We start from the raw sequence: 20,462 nt of genomic DNA on the forward strand, positions 1-20,462 counted from the left end.
AGGACACCTTCTACAAGACCAAGCTGCTCCAAGCCCCATCAACAATGGGTGCTAAACACCCCAAAAACCTTCCCCATCCTGCTCCTTCACACACTCTGCAGCCCCATGCATCTCTTTATATGTTGCCTTTGATTTGCAGAACTTCTTCCAAACCAATGACCCTGGAGACAAGGGTCAATTTTCAACAAGGCCCACCTGATTTCAATGCCTTTGAAAGCAGTGGTTTCACTGCTGTGTTGTTGTTGCTGTGACAACACTGTAAAGAAACAGATGTCATCCTAGCTGAGGGCATGCTGTGATTTCTCTCTCACTGAAAGTACCAGAAGGTGGTGAATTCTGGAGTATGAAAAACAGGAAAAGCAGTAAAAAACAAATTAAAATATAGTAAAAGAGCAAGAACCCTAACTTCTAATTATGTGGCTAAGAAAAAGGCCCTCAGTACCAAGATAAACACATCAAAGCACACTCTGACAGCCCATTCTCTGTCACTCAGCCTTTCTTTCAAACACCATCCTCTCTGCTGCACATGCAAACTACAATAAAGAAATTCTTAGTGTCTTATATGAAGCAGCCGAAGTAGCTGGGGTAGCCAGGGGTAACCTCTGGGGCAGCCAGGGACTTCAGCACATTGGTGATTAGCATTCAGACTGCTGATGGAGTCTTATGTCCAAAGTTGAAAGTAATAGCAAGTTTTTGGGAGCAGTGAAATGTATTGTTGATAGTGATGAACTCCAAAGGATATTGTAAAACTGAATCAGTGGTCAAAAAGGTGGCAGATTAGCTTCACTATAAATAAAAATAAGGTAATGCATTTAGGGAAAAGTACTCTAAATTGGTCTTACTAAGCTGCAGCTGCCAGTTCTGAGTTCTGCAACCTCTAAGAGCCAGCTGACAGCTCTGTGAAATCTCAAAAGTCAATGAGTAGCAACAGACAAAAAAAGTCAGTGTCATGTTGGACATCATCATGTACCGAGAACAAGACCAATGGTGTCATTCTGAAACAGTTTAAATAAAACTTCGAGTTACCACACCTTGAGTACTTAATGCAGTTCTGTCTGGCCTCTGCACCTCAGAGAATGAGTGGAATTACAAAAGAGGCAGAGAGGAAGGGCAACTAAAATCACCAAGAAGATAGATCTGTTGGCATATGAGGAGGCAGTAAAAAGGCTGAAACTCTGCAGTCTGCAGAAAAGAAGGTCCAGATTGAATGAAATACAGATTTACAGAACTGCAGAGGCAGTAAACAGGGCAAATGCTGTAGATACTGCAATGCTATGACTATGGGACATGCAACGAAACTACCAGCATGACAGTTTGAAACAGGTAAAGAAAGCTTGTCTGTACACAGCAGTTGGTTGATAAACTGGAACCTGCTGCCACAGGGAGTTGCAGAGGCAGAGTACCAGAAAGTTCAAAAAGGGATTAAACAAATTAATAGATTCAAAAACAGCTCAGAAAAGAATAGGACGTAACACCCCTCATTCATACAACAGTTCTGGTTTCTGGGAGGCTACAATGGGCTGCAGAAGTACCCAGGTTGGTGTAGTCACCCTAACGAGCATCTCCCAGTGCCACTGTTCAGAGCAAGATACTGGGCCAGGCAGTCCATTGCTCTCATGCACTAGGGCATTTCTTATGTTTTTACTATGCTCCACTTGCAGAATAAATGATAGATGACTACTAGCTGGAAGTAAACATACCAAAGAATAGACGCTACTGGAGAAGCTGAAATAGAGAACACTGATTTCTACTAAATTTTCTGGAGTAGCACTTAGTGAAATTATTTCTTTAGACAAACATTTCCTTGAAATAAAATCCCAGTGCTTCTCCTATTGGACATGAATTAATCTCATCTCCTATTACTGTAAATGAAGGAGAAGAAAGACTTTATACCAGCTCTTTGGGTTATAGTTCATGGGTCAGCTGCTTATATCACATAAGCAGCATATCACTAGAAAATAAATGAAAACAAAACTACAGCTGTGGGAAAATTCTCTAAGGGGAAGGTTTCCTGGGGCCTTTATCAGTAGATTTTGTTGTCCTTTGTATTATTCTTCATTTCAGTAAATTCAGTTAAACAAGCTTTTTTGTTGTTCCCTCAAAGTCCTGGATTCTCACACTGAACTCTCTAAGAAACAGCCCTTTTCTGCCTTATTCCTATATAACTCCAGTTTAATACCACAGGATTGTTGAAATAGATGGAAACACATTGGGAAGCTGAGGAGATAAAGAAATAAATATATGGTATATGAGAAATATCAGTTCTTACTAAGGTAGCAACAGAGGAAAGGTAGCCTTACAGAAAGCAGCCACACAACTACATTCCTTGTTAGCAACTACACTTGTGTGTTAATACACTCAATGCTGGACTCCCATGAGATCACACGCTCTTTTTAGAACTGTGTGAAAACATTCAGAGGTAGCTGGAATTGCAGGGTTAATAAGTGCGGTTTATGCTATTTCCTAACATTTTGTATTGTGAGAAGTATTCTTAAGCTCAACCAGATGTTTATAAAGCATGATTTCAGCAGCTCTCCAGATACAAAAGCTCCAAACCAGAGTCTGTATTTCTTCTGTTCTCAAAAAACAGAACAACTCAGTAAAGCTGGTTTCAAGATAAAACACAGAAAGGCCAGAATTACTGGATGACATTCTGTGGACAGTACCACCCAAAAGCACATAGGACAACAGCTCTCTCTTTCTTTGGCCTCACCCTCATAGAACCGTAGAATCGACTATGTTGGAAAAGAACTTTAAGATCAACAAGTCCAACCATGACTGCCAAGGCCACCACTAAACCATGTCACTGAGGGCCTCGTGTACACAGTTTGTCAACACTTCTAGGGATGGTGATTCCACCACTGCCCTGGGCAGCCTGTTCCAATGCCCTTTTGGTGAAGAAATTGTTCCTAATGTTCAATCTAAACATCCCCTTCCACAGCCTGAGGCTGTTACCTCTTGTCCTGTCGCTTGTTACCTGGGAGAAGAGACTAACATAGAATCATAGAATCATAGAATACTTAGGGTTGGAAAGGACCTCAAGATCATCTAGTTCCAACCCCCCTGCCACGGGCAGGGACACCTCACACTAAACCATCCCACACAAGGCTTCATCCAACCTGGCCTTGAACACCGCCAGGGATGGAGCACTCACAACCTCCCTGGGCAACCCATTCCAGTGCCTCACCACCCTAACAGGAAAGAATTTCCTCCTTATATCCAATCTAAACTTCCACTGTTTAAGTTTTAACCTGTTACCACTTGTCCCGTCACTACAGTCCCTGACGAAGAGTCCCTCCCCAGCATCCCTATAGGCCCCCTTCACCCAACCTCACTCCATCCTCCTTTCAGGCTGCTTTGGAGAGAGATAAGGTCCCCCCTGCGCCTTCCCTTCTCCAGACTAAACAACCCCAGTTCCCTCAGCTCATGCTCCAGCCCAACGGTGTGGACAATGTGAACAATTCAGAGATCTTCTGCAGAATAGAGCAAAACCAATGTCAGAAGAGGTGATGCAGTAGGTGAATCCTACTTACTCTATTAAATCGAAGAGCTTCTTGGGTTCAGCTGGGGGCGGGTAGATGATTTCATCTATGCATTTCCGGACGCAGTTTGCATAGGCGGTGGAGATATGGATGAAGGCCTCGAGGTTCTGCATCTGCCGGGCCAGCTCTAGAAGCCGCTGCGTGCCCAATGCATTCAGTTGCAGAGCATGTCTAAAGAGAGTGAGGGAAGGAAACAAAATGTGTTACACTGGGAAGAATATATGGAAGCTGAGCATTATCCAAATCTCAAATAATGGAAGCAAGAGAAGAGAAGGGGTCACAGGAGAGCAGAAAGCTTCAATGCAATGCAAGGGATAAACCAGCTTCCAGTTAGATTTACTGTGCTGGCCACAGAAAGTCTCTCAAAATATTTTTACTCAATTTGAATGATCTGAGGTAACATTCCTGTGACACTGTTAAATCTGATGTATTTACCACTCCTTCTGGAACAAATATTTCCAAAACAGATGACCACAGAGGTGTTATGGTTCCTATGGTGCCCTGTCAACTTTCTCTTTAAGGGACGACTGCTAAACCAGATAAACATATGGTTTCAGCAAGCAGCAAAAGGTCCTTCGGTCCAGGAAAACAGGTTCATACTGGAGGATACTCAATTAGAGATAACAGCTTAAATTTCTAAGGAATGGAGGAGACAGCTAATAAACATAACAGAAAAAGAGTCCTGGTTAGCAAGGCTGACCTTGAAGCACAGAGCTTAACTAGCAGTTGTCCTGGACCTATCTGCAATGGATCTCAGTGAACAGATGTTCAACTCTGTTGCACACTTTGTACTGTAAGGAAGAGACTTTCCTGCACAGAAGGGAAAAGGCTAAGGAATATGCAATCTGTTCAGCACAGGAGCATAAGCGTTCAACAATGCATACAAGATTATAAATAATGCTATCAAGTACAGCATATACTAAAGAAATTAATTATACCAACATTGAAGGGAAATTGTAAATAGTCCTGATGAATGAAAACAGCTGCTAAGAGTATGATTAATGTTTGCATCACAATATCTAAATTCAGAGATACTTATTTTTTTTTAGTATGAAGCTACTAATAGAGTTTTCTATAGATTTATTTTTCCTCCTGCTCTTCTAGCAGGATGAATCCTTCTACTTTAGCTACACCTCATATGAAAGCTACTCTTCCGTGTACATTTCTATTCAACTATATCCCTTCTGAGAGGGGAAGAACAGGATTGAGCTCAGAATACAGGCCCAGCACAGATTTCTGCTGATATGTTCAGAGTTCCTTTAGCCTTCCAAGGGAATTTCATCTAACCCTGGTGATTTGTTACTCTCTTTTCCCCCCCCATTTATATTAAAACTGCATCTACTGATATTTCAATATAACAGTTTCTCAGATTTCTACCCTCAAGAGTTCCATCTGGAGAACTCCCTAAATGTACTGAATGTTGATGCCAGTAATTCATCAGCTTCTCTGCTGCTGCCTTTCTAGTATCTTGATAGCACTGCTTTTGCACCTCCCTTTTCTATCGGCTCCACATATTCTGTGGTAGGCTTTGGACTTCTGCCCTGTTTAAAAAATATTTTTATTTTTTTGTGTTGTTAGCAAGTTGCTGCTCAGAACTCTTATTTCAGCAGCAATATTGTGCTTTCACATCTAACTTGTTAGAGCTTTTACCCATGTGATAGATTTTATTACTCAGATAGGAATAATTTGATTTTAACAACTTCTCCTATTTTGCCATTTAACCAAATCGATTTTCCTTTCCTTTCTGTGTTAGAGGGATTTTGACAGATCACAAGCAATCAGCCTTTAAATAGTTTCTACACAGCCTGCAAGCAGATGACCATTTAAACTTTTTCTTTTAATTGCTTTCTAGCTATCCTCCTTATTAAAAACATAGTTTCCCTTTGATGCCACTGAGATATATTTTTCTTAGCATTTCCATTCATTTACTGATTTAAAATCATTTACAGGTATCAATGCAGCGCAGTGCTTTGCTACTTATATCTTCATCCAGGTTCTACACATGGCTCAAGATTATATCAAGAGCTGCTTCCTTTCTGGTGGGTTCTCGACTTGTTGCAAAAAGCAATTATTTATGGTGGACACAGTGGATATCTGTTTAGCCTACATATGAGCAAATGAACACTGGTATTAGTAACTGTGTTTTCTACCCTCACAGTGTTTTCCAAAATACTGTGAAGATCTGACAATCCAGAGCATCCCCCTTGGTTTGTTAACCTTTATGATTTGCATAGAGGCACTCACACATCTCATCTTGGTTTAGTGGCTTATTTCTGCTCTTCTTTCTTAATGGAAAGCCTGCCTGGAGAGGCATTCCCAAGGGAGCTCCTTCAGAAACTGAGCATTTATTGTAAACAGTTGATTACTCTGAGCGCTGGGTATTTTAAAACTTGGGATAGGCTATTTTCTTAAACAACATCTTATTTCCCTCTCAGTTTCTCAGTGACAAAGAAAGGCCATTAACACCAGCTTTAGAGACAGACACAACATAGTTTCACTTCAAGCTGTCTCCAGCTTGTTCTGCCAAAATATCTCCCTCTTGACCTAAACCACACTTTTCCCTATCTCAATTTTAGGTCAGACTTAACTCCCTTACTATGTTACAACCCAAGCTTGCAGTACTTCCTTCTGTTCCCATGGAAATCTGCCAAGACACTTCACTTTTGACGTGCATATGCACATGACATTTTCAGAGCATTTACACTGCACATTCAGTGCAGAACCACATGTAGCATGGAAACATAAGTGGAGAGCTATTACCACAGCTATACAAGAGATGCACTGAATGTTGTATTGTCAGCTATCACACACTCTGAATTGCGCTCAGTGAATACAGAAAGAAGAAAGGAGGACATACTTCAGGGGTTCATCAAAGCGAACTGTTGCTGCACAGTGGAAGACAATATTGATCCGGGTCAGAAGCTCCTCTTCATCTTCAGCACTGATGGCCAGCTTGGGCTGAGTGAGTTCAGCATTAATAGGCTTAATCTTCTCGTGGAAATTAGGGCAATCTTCTCGGACCCTGTCAAAGACCTTGAAGCACAAACAGAGAGAGACCAGGTACAGAATTAGGCTACTGAGATCACTCTGATTAGCAGACAGTCTGATCATGTCAGTCAAATGAAACTGTCACAAAAGAGAATTCCTGGTTCTTTCAGAGGGAGGACACAGGTGAGATGATAAACCAGTTAATCCATTTGCTCCCTTTCATGGGAAAACCTTGCAGGAGAAACAGAACAAAAATGCAGGAGGTAATGCATTGCCCTAAAGAGACGAATTACTCTTCTCTGCACCACTCATTTCCTGGGACAGCCACTGAAAATCCTGTATTCCCACATCTCCTGCAACCACTTGCTCTTTGACCTCAAAGGCTGCCTGTAGGACCGTAACAGGAGCTAAAGAGGAGGAGTGCAGAGTATGCAGTGGGAAAACCTGTGAATCACTAGACTCAAGCAGTTTTCTTGGTGGTTTTACAAAGGACTTGAGCAGAGAGGAACAGGGCACATTCTGGCTTCTCCTCTTCCTTTGCTACTCTTTGCCTACTGTCACTCTTTGCTCATGTCAGATGAGTCAAACTGCCCTTGGGATGGAAAGATGGGGAATCTCAATAACCCATACTGCTAAAGCTGTTGGCTGCCATCAGCAATTTTGCAGAACTGGGAAGTGCAGCTAGTTGGCCTCTCAGGCTGTCTTCCAGCCCTTTTTTCCTATGAGTATGATCCATAGCTCTTCCCAATGCACATTTTCTGCTCAGCCTTCTACAGAATGACAAGACTGCATCTGTCCACTAAAAAGACCCATACATTTCCATATATTGTTCTGTCTGGTGACTTGCCCAACCCAGCTTTTGGCACCTTGCTTTGCCTAAGATCTGAGATGGCAGGTACGCTGAACAGTGAGACAACTGTGCACAAACCTTCTGAAAGAAAAAGGAAATCAATACTGTCATCACCTGTCAGTACCTATATGAAAACAGCAGTTTCCTCAGTTCCTATTTTTACTCTGAGTAGCTCAGTCACTGATAACAGTATAGCAGGTCTGGGTGCAGTTCTGCTTGTACTGTGAAAGCAGATGCCTACTGCAGGTTCCATATGGAGACCTTTTAGTTGGTCAGTCTCACAAAGATGAAGCCTGAATTTCAAAACACTACATGAGCATGCTGGAGTAGTCTCTGAAAAAACCATCTTAAGTTTTAGAAGCATCTGTTCTAAGGGGTTTGTATTGGACAGCATTACTGCATTAAAGCTCCTCTATTTGGGGGCAGAGTGACAAGATGGGTAGAAAGGATGAATAGAATAGAGAGGCTGTGGAATCTGAAGAGGTATAATCTAGATTTCAAAGGATAACCACACTTAAAAGGTAACTAGCCTACTAACAGGAACAAGTAGGTACTGGGAGAGGTTGCTGGTGGATGCTGTGCGCCACTAGCTTTGCATGCATTTAAGAACTGTCTAGATAAGCATTGCCAGGAAAGCCTGCCTTGGGGTAGGAGGACGTGCCAGCTGGCTTCTTGGTAGCTCTGTTTTCTGGGTGATTCCTCTACTCTGTAACTTACTAACCAGTAACAATGAGTTTGTAAATCTCTTTACTATCATGGCCTCTTGTTTTTCTAGAGATTGTTCTGTCTTTGATTTGCCCAGTGTTTATGTAAGAGCGGAAAGGGTGTGACATGAATTAAACATACTAGAAGCAAAAGACATATGAATGATTAAACTGATACTAACAGCAATATTTTCTTGTATGACTAAGGGACTGCCTCTTCCTCTTATCTGACAACCAAATTTAGAGAAACCTCAACGTTCTTAGGGATAAAGAAGTGAAAAGGAAATCATTAGCCTTCTGCACTATGCAGCACACTCTGTACTTGACTTCATGTATTTTTCCTTAACACACAGCTGCACATCCTTCATAAACCTGAAACTTCAGCAAGTTAACAGAAGTCAGGACAGGGTAATATTCATTTCTCTCAGTTGCACCCAACTACATGTGTATTCCTGTAATGTCTAGGCCAGAGAATAGACTTCTAGACAGAGAAAGCTAATCATGGACAAAGATGTTGGTGAGAGCCAGCTGGACTGTAGGAACTCAGTTCCCAACAATTTCTGTTCAGAACAAGGTACTAGCAGCATTAACATCTGTAAAAAACTTGTCTTCTAACAAGAGGGTGCTATATTTGCTGTCCAAATACGCATCATCTCATGAGAGGTCACACATGAGCAAGCCCCAGTGAGACAAAATCAAAAGGTTTCTCAGACAACCCATGTAAGACCAAAGCTACTTTGTCAGAGTTTTAGGAACAATTCTGCATTCGTTAGATTGCAAAGAGAATGTAAAACTCCACCCAATGAGAGTTATTTTATACTGGGTTTACTTTGGCATAAATAATGCAAAGACAGAGGAAGAATGAATCAGCCCTTTCTCCATTGCAGACATGGCATATAAAAAGAAGTGTAGTATTTCTGCTGTGCCAGCCTTGATCAAATTTGGGCAGTTACATTCTGCCTACATGCCATCTTCTCCCGACATTCTCGTTGCAGATAATACCTCCTTCAGTTTCTGCGCCTACTGCTAGGTATTTCCTACTGCCACATGCCACTTAACAGCTGTAGTTTTTCACCCCCTCTGATGATTCACTGCACTTCTCTGAAGGATGAAGGCAATTTCTAAATGCTAGCTCATAAACCAGCATACTGCTTTGGAAACCTTCTGGATCACAAGAACATTCAGTTCATTGTCACCATTAAATCAGATAACAGGAGCAGCTGTTTAATCAAAGTTTGCACCCTCTTTTATGGAATTTGAAGATTTCAGATTTGTCGGCGCTTTGCAGCATGTGCAAGAAGATTTAAAGACAAAACAAATGCAGCTTATTCCATACTGTTCCCTATAGTTCAAGGAGAGTTTAACATGAAGATGATGCTTAGTCTGCAGGTACACAGTAATTTTGATTCTGCTTTGAATTCTGATTAGCTCACCCAGAGCATATATATAATAATCTCCAGTAACTGCAGGAAGCCTAAGGATTGTTCTCTCTCTTCTTTTTAGAAGCTGTCTGCCAATGCAAAATATATTCAATGGACAGAAGTGGGCTGGCGTGCTGTACTGTTGGAACTGCATAAAAACACTGGCCAAGTCAGCAATACTCCAGAAGTGATACATGAATTGCCACAGAATTATAGTTAAGAGAGATGTTTGATTTCAAGTCATCCAGTATTAAATTGGGGGAAATCAATAATAAAATATCCTGATTTCAGTGTCTTTGAGCATCTTAATGCATTCCAGAGGCGACACTGCTGCCTTGACCAAAACACAATAAATAAACCTAATAGCTGATATTCTCACGTTAAACCTCAAACGGGATGCATGTTTTGCATAGCCTGTGCTGCCCCTCAACAGGTGAGAATTTCACTCTTAAAATTTGCTGATTTTTTCTTATTTTACAAGCAGGCAATTCCCGTTTATAGTAATCTAATCTCTGTGATTTCAATGCACATTGTTAAGCACTTACTGTGAAAGAAGGACATCTACAATTACTCCAACATTATATCTAAGCATGTTTGATAGCATCTCTTTCCCTATTCTTGCCCACTTAAGCTTTGACCTCCCTTCCCGAGGACATCTCTAACACTGTGTTCTCTGCTCTTGCATTAAAGCATGTAGTAGTTCAGAGAGATTTCTGCCCATCAATCTTTCAATCAGAAATTTTTCACGTCCATAAAGATACAGAAACCTCAAAGAAAGGGCGAATTGCATATCTATGGAACAGCGCAGCTGAACAATAAAGGAATCACTGAACAACGTAAAATGCCAAAGGCTTCCCATCTTCCTCATGAGACGTTTTCAGTGAAGCAAATACAAACTAATGAAAAGCAGAGCACCTAAGCCATGGTTTACTTTAAAAAGAAACTTGCATGAGTTTGGTTTTATAACTGCCTTTCAAAGAAGCCTTGGTAGTCCTTCCTTTTTAGGACTTACCAGTCCACATCCCTAAAAACCACTATCCAAATTATACTGTTTTAACCAAATGTTGCCAGCTTTTTTGTTTTTATGTAAGACCAATAAAAAATGGTCTTCTCTGGTGCACAGCGGGACTAGGTGTGTTTAATAGGCACTGGGATATTAGGCTTCACTAGGAGGATTATCAGAAGATGGTAACTTACATTAAAGTATGCACATTTCAAGTAATTACTGTATAAGAATATTTAGAATGTAGAAAACTGAGAGAATTCCCACACAGTCAATCTCACATATGAGAAGCTACTGAGTAAGGTTGAAGAGTTCAATTAAAAAAAGGCAAAAAGTTTCTGCCCTTTCAGATAAAGAAACGGAAGGGATTGCTTAGCATAATTCAGGAGAATATAAGCATGAATTGCTTCTGTGAAGGACCTATGAGTTATTCTAAGCAACACACAGGCCAAGTGGTAAAGCATCTTAACAGATCCTTTAAAGAACAAGATGTCCATTGGGTGTCTGGAACAATTTTAAAAAGAAGGTGTTTGAAATCCCTCTTCTGAACAGAGCATTTGGTGTATAAATGCTAGGGAACTGGCTATAGGTAGATACACAGAGTAACACTCTGGCGCACCCATCCATCTCTCTGTGATTTCAATGGCAGTATCATAAATAGATATGAGTGACCACCACAGATTTAAACTACTGAAGTAGTTTTAAGTCATAAAAATAACTCTTAAAAACTACCTGATCTCTGCAGTTTTATTCTGCTGAAAGAGTGTAGCCGAGTTGTGTTTCTACTGATAAAATCCTTCCGTACAGTCCTGAAGGAAGGAAGGTACAGAACTACTTAAGAACTGCCATTGTAGCAAATCTGCAAAATAATTGGGCAGCTTCTTGACATAAAGTAATTAGCTTGCAATTAATTTTTCGCATGGTACATTTCCAGCAATAAGCATCAGGATTGCTCAGTCAAAAAGTGTGAAACTGCAGCTCAGAAAGCTTTAATGGGAATAAGAGACTTTTTTTTCCCTCTCTTTGCCTCATTTCCTCTTCAGAAAGTTGCTTTTAAGTATGGTTCTTCTCAAGGCAAATAAAGCATAATTCATCTAATCAGTCAGAAAGCATGCCACAGAGTGTTCCTCATTATAGGAAAACAAATGGCTTATGCTTCAATCTAGAGCTATTACTTTCCCCTGACTGGAGCTAATGTAGTAGAAATACAGTACCCATGACCAACATCTAGTAAACAAAACAGCTGATTATTTAAAGATAAAGACTACAGAAACAAAGAGATGACAGACAGTAAATTTCAGTATAGGGCAGCTAAGGCTAATATGCATAGCCACCTACTTAGGATGTGGTTTTAAACAGCCAATTTCCTTGAGAATTGGCTGCTGACAAAGCCTGCTGTTTTCTAGCAAGAATATGCGGGTTATGTGTTAATTATTCTGGAACAGTAAAAGGAGCTCTTTCAGAGGCAGGCATTGTAGACAGGAACATTAGGGACTTGACAGACATGGAAAAGCTTTTTGTGGTCCCAAGTACCATCTTACAGGTGGGTGGACAAGTCACAGGCAGAATATGGGGTTTTCTTACACTCATCACAGATGTTTCTTGTACCCCTGTGTGGTGCTTGGACAGACACCACTATCAGCATTTGATGGTATACTTGACAGTGAAAACGGGAAAAATTTAAGTGCAGGGAAAGAGAGTGGTAACACTTGGAGCTTTTCCTACAGGAACCATTTAACATGTCTCTCTTCCCATGCATATTTGAAAACTGTTTTCCTTCTCATCCCTCATCCATAGCTGTGCCCCAGTGTGGGCATGGATGCAAGGGGAGTCAGTTGCTAAAGGATGGGAGGAGCTCTTGGCTACAACCAGAGTCCTGTCCATCTCCCCTTCCTCAGTTCCTGCCATGTAGAATTCACTACCAATTACTTAGAGAATCACTGTATGTACTCAGAAACACAGTTATCCAGACATAGGATCTGAATCTGCTTTTCCGTACTCATTGTCTTATTTACAGATCTTTGATGTTTCACTGCCAGATTTGCTTGGGCACCAGGGAACATCAAGACTGTTTGCTGAGTCTCCAAGGCTAATCAGCCAGCAGTAAAGGATGTGTCAAACATAGATGCCTACTTCTTGGAGACATTTAAAGTGACCAAGAAAGACTTTGAAAGACATAGAAAAAAAAAAAACAACAACAAAACAAACCCCAAACCCACCAGAAATTACTTTCTCATTTGAAAGTACTTAAAAATACCAGTCTGATTTTTAAGCATGTACAGCAATTGGTGTTGCAGCCAGATAGTGTGATCTCTAATGCATTCTCATTATTTCATTAAAAAAATGTACCTATCACAGGCACAGATAACTCTGAGGTTCTTCCCCTCTGAAAATATAAGCTTCATGTGTATAGTCATGCAGATGGTGTGGAATGGAGTTTTGGGGAAGTGAAGGGACCACAGGCAGGCAGCAGTTGCAAAGTGTGCTTTCAGGTACGACTCCCTTTCACATGGATGCTTAGTAGGGACAAAACAGACAGAGCTACCCAAAACTATGTACCTGGCTGACCAGGGATACTGCACTCATTAGATCACACAGAATGAAAGATGCCCCTGCAAATGAGTGAGATGCAGTTCCGGCTGCAGAAGTGAGTCTCAGTTGTGATGCTTCACAGAATGGAGTGATGTGGGAAAGAGGTGGCCATCACAGGCGAAAACACACCATGATGGCATCCTCAGCCAGCTGCAAAATAGCTGACCCAGCACGATACAATCAGCATCAGCTCTGCGTAGCAGTCCTTGTTTATACAGATGGTCATATCCTCTGATGGCTGGAACCCGCTAAGCCCCACAGATGCTTTGGGGTCTGTGGGGTGGTGTCCCTGTGTTAGACCATGCAGTAACTCACAATGTCACTTTTTAGTGAAAAACCTCTTGTGAAAAGTCACCAAGGGATGCTCACAATTAGAGACATTCAGTCAACATTATCTGAGCCAGACCCTGAGGGCACTTCTCCTGCTAAAATGTTGGCTCTAAAGAGGACAACCAGGCACACTGGCAGTCACACAGATACAGCTGACACAACCAGCACATAACCTGTATCATGCGCAGGGTGGTAGACATTTCAGAGTTCTGTTTCACGGACACCTCCACGGATGTATTTGGGCCCTGCAGCTCCTGTAAGTACATCTGGGTAAGTCTTGAGATACTCCATTCAGAACTTGGGCCCCTCCAAAGAGCCGTTCTAAAGGAATGACTGCAGCAGTTGTGGATGGGTGGTTGTCCTGCATTTCTGTGGTCACTTACTTAAGTCCCTGTCTTCTTCCTGAAGCGTAAAGGGGAGAATGCCATCTTGACAAGGATCACAGGTAATGTGGGCACTGAAGTTCACCTTGATTAAAAGTGTGAAGGAGGTAAGAATCCTTTGATGTCATGCTTAAGTTGACCCATTCAAGACAAACACATCAAATATTTAAATCTACTTGAATAAAGAGAAAGATTTTTTTAAACGTTGTAGTTGTCCTGGGTTCAGCAGTAGCAGTCATTTTTCTCCTTCCTAGTATCTGGTGCATTGCTGTGGCTTCGACTTTCAGCCTGGGAACAGTGCCGATAACACTGGTGTTTTAAGTTGCTGCTCAGTAATGTTTACTCTGACCAAGGACTTTCTGGGTCTCATGCTCTGCCAGGGAGGAAAGGAAGCTGGGAGGAAGCACAGACAGGACACCTGACCCAAACTAGCCAGAGGTATTCCATACCACAGCACGTCATGACCAATATATAAACAGGGGGCAGTTACTCGGAAAGGAGATCACTGCTTGAGTCAGGATGGGTATTGGTCGGTGGGTGGTGAGCGGTTGTATTCTCTCCCCTTGTTATTTCCTTATCATTATTATTACTGGTGGTAGCAGCAGTGATTTGTGTTATACCTTAGTTACTGGACTGTTCTTATCTCAACCTGTGGGAGTTGCATTCTTTCAATTCTCCTCCCCATCCCTCCGGGAGCCGGGGCGGAGGAAGGAGGGGGAGTGAGAGAGTGGCTGCATGGTTCTGAGCTACAGATGGGCTTAAACCACGACAGTAGTGAGATGGCACTCAAGCGTAGAGAGCTGAACATCTGGGAAATAATAGAGTAAGCCACTCTTCTAGCATGAACCACCATATAAGATTCTGGGATGTGAGGATCAGGCAATCAGCAACCAGTTAAAAGCCTTGTGTTGAACTGCCACCACCCAAGAGAGCAAATTAATTCCATACAAATATCTAAACATGGAAATTAAACTGTGCCAGGTTATGCCCTGGCACTGGAATTCGGTCATCTGCATTGTTCCATTGTAAGAAGGAGAACCTTCTTACCACAATTTTGGCCTGAACCAACTACCGGAAAGATGAACAAGTCCCTGGTCACAAGTGAGGAGTTAGCCTGGGACAGGGGCTTTTCCCACATGTGGCCATGATAAATGTAAGAAAGTTTAATGTCATGAGTGCAAGCTATCAAATGAAGTGTGACCAGCAGGTCAAAGGAGGACAAAGGAGGTGCTTCTTGCCCTCTACCCCACTCTTGTGAGATCCCAACTTGGAAGTCCTGCATCCAGCTCTGGGGACCCCAACACAAGAGGGATGTGGACCTGTTGGGAGAGAGTCCAGAGGAGGCCACAAAGATGCTCAGAGGGCTGGAGCACCTCTGCTACGGAGACAGGCTGAGAGAGTTGGGCTTGTTCAGCCTGAGAAGAGACGGCTCTGGGGGGACCTTAGAGCAGCTTCCAGTGCCTAAAAAGAGTCCCTCAGGAAATCTGGAGTGAGATTTTTTGCAAACGTGTGTAGTTACAGGACAAAGGGGAATGGCTTTATGTGGAAGAGGGTAGATTTAGATTAGCCATAAGGAACCATTCTATGATCTACCTAGAACAATTTGTCATGTAACTGTTTTTCTTTTGTGCTCACATCCCATACAAATATTTTGGCCTTCTGATGCCATTCCACATACTTCTTTTTCTTTTTTTTTGCTCATGATGACAATGTAATTTTTTTGATTGGTGCGTAGAAGAAAAGCAGTAAGCGCAGGTACCTTAGCCTGTCAAATATCTGCTTATTTCCTTGCTGTCACTTAACTATAATCATATTCTCATAGTAAGGCTACATGCAGCACACAGAGCGAGTAGACAAACTGGAAAATTACTGGGAAATAATAGGAAGGCAGTGCTATTTATGAGACTAATAGGAAGAGCGAGGACAATACAAGAAGTGAATGCATTTCTGGAAAAGAGACCAATTCAAGTGAAAAAGAAAACAATTGAGATTCTAAGAAAATGTCTAAGGATGACTTAACCATTATAAACCAATTTTCTGTAGTGTCACCATTCCAAGTAATCCAGGAAGAAGAGAGTTACAAGTAATCCTTGATTTCCATTCAAGGAACCTTCAGCTTAGGTTCTTTAAAACTCCTTTAAGAAGATAGAACCATCTGTCCAAATAGTGTCCAGCTACTTACAACACAGTGTGGGCCTGCAAGTACTGCTCTTACCAGAGACCAGCTGTAATTAATGCCTCTGATTATGGCCAGTTCTTAGAAGAATCCATGGAAATCCTGCAGAAATGGTTCCAGAAGCCTACATGCAAGCCTGACAGCTGGATTCACAGATCAGACCTGCTCTCTGAATCCAACCTCTTTGCATGTTATACAAAATATGGACTGCTTTCTGTATTTGAGACCTCTTTTGCCAGTGCTTAGATCAGTTTGGTCTGCCCATAATAAACATTCTTAAAAACCACCTCTTCCTGGAATGGTATAAATTAATACAAGCAGTCCCACTGAACTGTGTGATGTAAGGGAAAGGCAAATTTGGCCCATGAAGTCCATACCAGCCTTTTGGTATGTTTATTTCCTTTTGTACTGGCTTGAGTCTCATCAAGCAGCAGTTGTAGTCTTCTTTCAGAATAAAGATACCTGTTGTTAGGAGGGCCATTTAACGTCAGCTTGTGATAGTAACACTCCTACGAGGAGCAGATGCCGCTCACTTCCTGGTACAATGATCAGAGCGTTGCCACAGATGGTTCAGTTACACCATGCAAAATTTTTCTCCCTACCCTGCTGTTGCAGATATACCTAACTAGAGTGCTCTGACAGGGCTCATGATGAGGGACAAGACAGATGATGTTTCATGCACCCTGCAAGACTTTTCTTCTTTAAGGCAGTAAAAGATAGAATGAGTTTTGTTTGCAGTCAGGTAGGAGTTTATGCTTTTTCTTTGCTTTATTTTTTTTTTATGGTAGTGAAATCCAGATATGTTAGCATGGAAGGAGACATACACACATTTTGAAGAGGATGAAGAAAGCAGTATCAAGTGTCCCTAAGTCAACATCAGGTTTTAGCTCGCTCTGGTATCTCTCAGAGACTGTTGAAGGGTAATCAACCATTCCAAGCCCAACTTACCATGTCTATTAATTGTTCCAGCTAAAGTCATAATGTTAAAACTTGCTGATCAGCGGATCTGTGACTGTAGACATCTTTTACAGTGACACATGGTTTTCATTTCACTCACAAAATACCCCAAATACTGTCCATCTAGTAATAGAGAAGTTACTTTTATTTGCAAGTGCATTCTCAGCTCATACTGAGGAGACCGAAGATGAGAATTCATGTACAATGAAAAGGAATTCATGCTTTATGCATGCTCTGCCCTTAGCTTTTATATCTAGATTGCACCAATCGATTTTATGCTACTCAGTCCATACAAGGCAGAAAAGTGAGCACCTGGGCTAATTATGCTTCAGGTGTAACAAATCACTTCCCCATGTGTCACCAGAATGAGCAATGTTTCCAGCTATGTTGAACAACAAGAAGTTGTACACAAAAGTCTCCCCATCTGTCTGAGCAGGGATTACTGTTAATAAGCCTGTGTCCTTGGCCCTAGTTCTACAAGGTTATAAATTACTTTAATGCTTTAATCTACTGATGAAAAACCCTGGCTGAAGGAGAGGAAACAAGGAGAACATCCCACAAGCAGCCACCCATACTGGAATGCGTCTGTCATCCCACTTAGTGGTTTCACAAATAAGAAATACACAATGTTCTGCAAATAGTAGTTGCATGAGGCTATACATTCTACCTACATATTTAACTGAGGGAAGTACAACTCATCTCTAACATTAAGTCTCCACCTGTTCTGCCATATTGGGTAGAGGCAGCTCATCTGTTTCCCAGATTTCCTGGGAAAAAAAAACCCCAACAAACAATACTTAAAGAGCTGTCCCAAACTACATGGACCATAAAGCTAGCATCTTTTGTACAGCATACAGCTTTCTGAAGACACTACTATAGTAAGCATGAGGTCTCATGGAGCATTACATAAGGGCTCTACTGGGAGTGAGGGGAATGATTAAAACAGTTCAAAGACAACAAGGCTGCATGAGCACAAAACCAGAGTGTGAAAAACTCATTACTCTGGTGCTGTGGTATACATGCTGTGCACAAAATAAGAAACTGCTTGTGCTTAACTGGAACTAGGCAGAAAAGACAAAGGTAAAACAAAATGATTTCTCTTAGTGAGTGCATATGGTAAGCAGTATGACACCGATATGAACTGGATACTGGAGGGGAGTTTTGGGGTGCAAGTCTTCCAAAGTCACCTGTACCTAGGGAACCATATAAGTAATACCATACAAAGTCAAGATTGCCCAAGTAACAGCACTGAAAAAAAAACACCAAACTTGGGTATGGATGCAGCAATGGCACCAACTAGGAAAGAAAGCAACTGGGGACAGACTATTTCTTTGGAAGAAGTCTGGATGCTAAAAAAGAGGTGCATGATGGTGAAAAGATGCATCCAGAAACAGCAAACTGGCAGATAAGATATAAAATCAAGTGCAGAATAAAGGAGGATGGGATTTTTTGTCAGTAGGAGTGTGGACACCTACAGATGGTGATGAAGCTGATTTTTGAATCCGAGTCTTCAATGATGCTGGAGGAACCCCTACTGGACAACCTGCCGGAAGACCTGGTGTATGAGAGTGCAAAAAGAAGGGATAGGTTTATAATGGAAAAGGAGATAGAACTGCAAATCAACAGTAGTTAGGTGTGAGTCATAAGACTTCAGAATGATAATTAGTAGGTTTATAGTTGTCTGTGCTTTTAGATTAATTATCATTTAATTGCTTTATTAGACTTCTAGTAGTGAATTGCTTAATTTAAAAACATCAGAGTCTCTTAATTCAGTTCTGCCTGAAGCCTGCAACCTAAAGAGGAAAGTCAGACTTATAAAGCAACATAGGACTACTACCATTGGCTCACCAGCCTGAAGAGACCAGCTCTATCCATTAATCAACTGGGGCAGCCTTCCCCCCACCTCCAGATGGATGCTCAAATTTGTACCCAACCAGTCTCTGTCTCCATCCTTCCACCAAATGAGACCTGTAATCCACAGGTTCCAAAGCACTTACAACAGAATGAGAAAACATTGATCTTTATGTTCTCGAAGTTCCTGTGCTCAGCTCACGACACTTGTTTCTCACATCTGCATAGGAAAATGGCAAGCCCAGTGCTATATCATGATCTTAGAGAGTTTCTGGAATTGCTCCATGCTGTCATCCCTGTCAGCCTGAGGGACCCTCGGCAGCATGAACAGATCTTGCCCACTGAACTCCTAACTGTGATGAAGTGGCTCTCTTACTCTCTCAGTCCCTGCCTTCCCCTGTGCTTTCCTTTTGCAGTACCTTTTCCTGGTACTCCAATATCACTTTCCACCTCTTTGGGTCCCCAAGTACCACATGCAATTTGTGATCCCTGGTGTGCTCAAGCAGGAAAGTGGAAGTACTGCTGTGCTATAGGCGTGGAAAATGATCTCTGAGGTGGCACACACCCTAATGGCGAACTTGTGTCTTGGGATTCTCCAGTAGAAAGCAGGCTGGTGGCCAAATATCTCATGTATGGATTCCTCTAACTTCAGACATATGCTGGTTTCAGACTCATTTTTTTTTCCAGCAGAAGTGTTTTTAACTTACCAGGTTAGTGGGACTCAGAGGAAAGAAAGAGGAAAATCCTAGTCCATGCAATTTCCTTACATTGAAGACCTTATAGCAGCTCGTCCTTCTCAAATGAAAACCATTCAGTTTTGGCATCTTCTCTCCAGGGATAATAGCACAGCTATTACGTCCTTGTCATTTACTCAATTCATCACGCAGAGCATTTCAATTTTATCTAATTCAGAAAGAGTAAAAACCCAAGAATATCTTCTTCCCTTTTACACTGGAAGAGATGACTCTCAGAAACACTGTTTCCTTTCCTCCCACATGCCTAAAAGCATCTCCCAAAAAGGCTCAATTTATGTAATATCTGTTCATCACTCTCTGAACCAAGAGAAATAATGACTCATGAACAATGACACTGCCAGTTCAAGTCATCTGTGTCCCATGAGGTATAGAGATCAACGATGTGCCACTACAGAGAAAGAAGCTCAGGAGATCATCTCCAAGATTAAAACCCACTTTTGAAGGGATGCTCATCTGCGTTTGGGGCTGCAGCCACGGAGACAGCCATTTCCTTCATGTTGCTCAAAAGACCTTGCCAGTTTACGCATGATTTTACAAGTCCAGATGACAATTCTGAAACATTACTGCAGGATGTTTTGTATGGATAGCCTTTAGCTCTGCAGCTAAATATCAGCTATCGTAGCTAAGAATGGTTCAGAGCGCATATAGTCATTTATTTTAAAAATGGGTATCTTTACTAATGCCAAAGGGAAGCAGAATCAAGTCACAGACTCCTTAGTACTCCTTTTATTAAACCCAAGTGAAACTCTGTCTTGTCAGCGTCATAACTAGTAGCAGCAGCACTGTATCTTGTGTGTCTGGTTAAGAATTTCCTGCTACGCTGCAGCCAACTCTAAATGAAAAAGTTCACTGTAGATATGGACTTCAACATAATCTCCCCTAGGTGTGCAGGCCTAATAGACCTGAAATT

At 41.7% G+C, this 20,462-nt stretch overlaps 1 protein-coding gene across 9 annotated transcripts in view; it reads right to left on the reverse strand.

The window, feature by feature from the left end:
* Positions 1-20,462, reverse strand: part of FAR2 (fatty acyl-CoA reductase 2) — a 142,107-nt gene that overhangs the window by 29,740 nt on the left and 91,905 nt on the right. For all 9 annotated transcript variants that reach the window (XM_065672240.1, XM_065672213.1, XM_065672277.1 and 6 more), the window contains 2 exons: positions 6,400-6,575; positions 3,534-3,713 (listed from right to left, as the gene is read on the reverse strand). In XM_065672240.1, coding sequence (XP_065528312.1) covers positions 3,534-3,713; positions 6,400-6,575 — 356 coding nt within the window. The remainder of the gene's footprint in view (positions 1-3,533; positions 3,714-6,399; positions 6,576-20,462) is intronic.

Source organism: Lathamus discolor, chromosome 1 (genome assembly GCF_037157495.1).
Source record: "Lathamus discolor isolate bLatDis1 chromosome 1, bLatDis1.hap1, whole genome shotgun sequence".
NCBI lineage: Eukaryota > Metazoa > Chordata > Aves > Psittaciformes > Psittacidae > Lathamus > Lathamus discolor.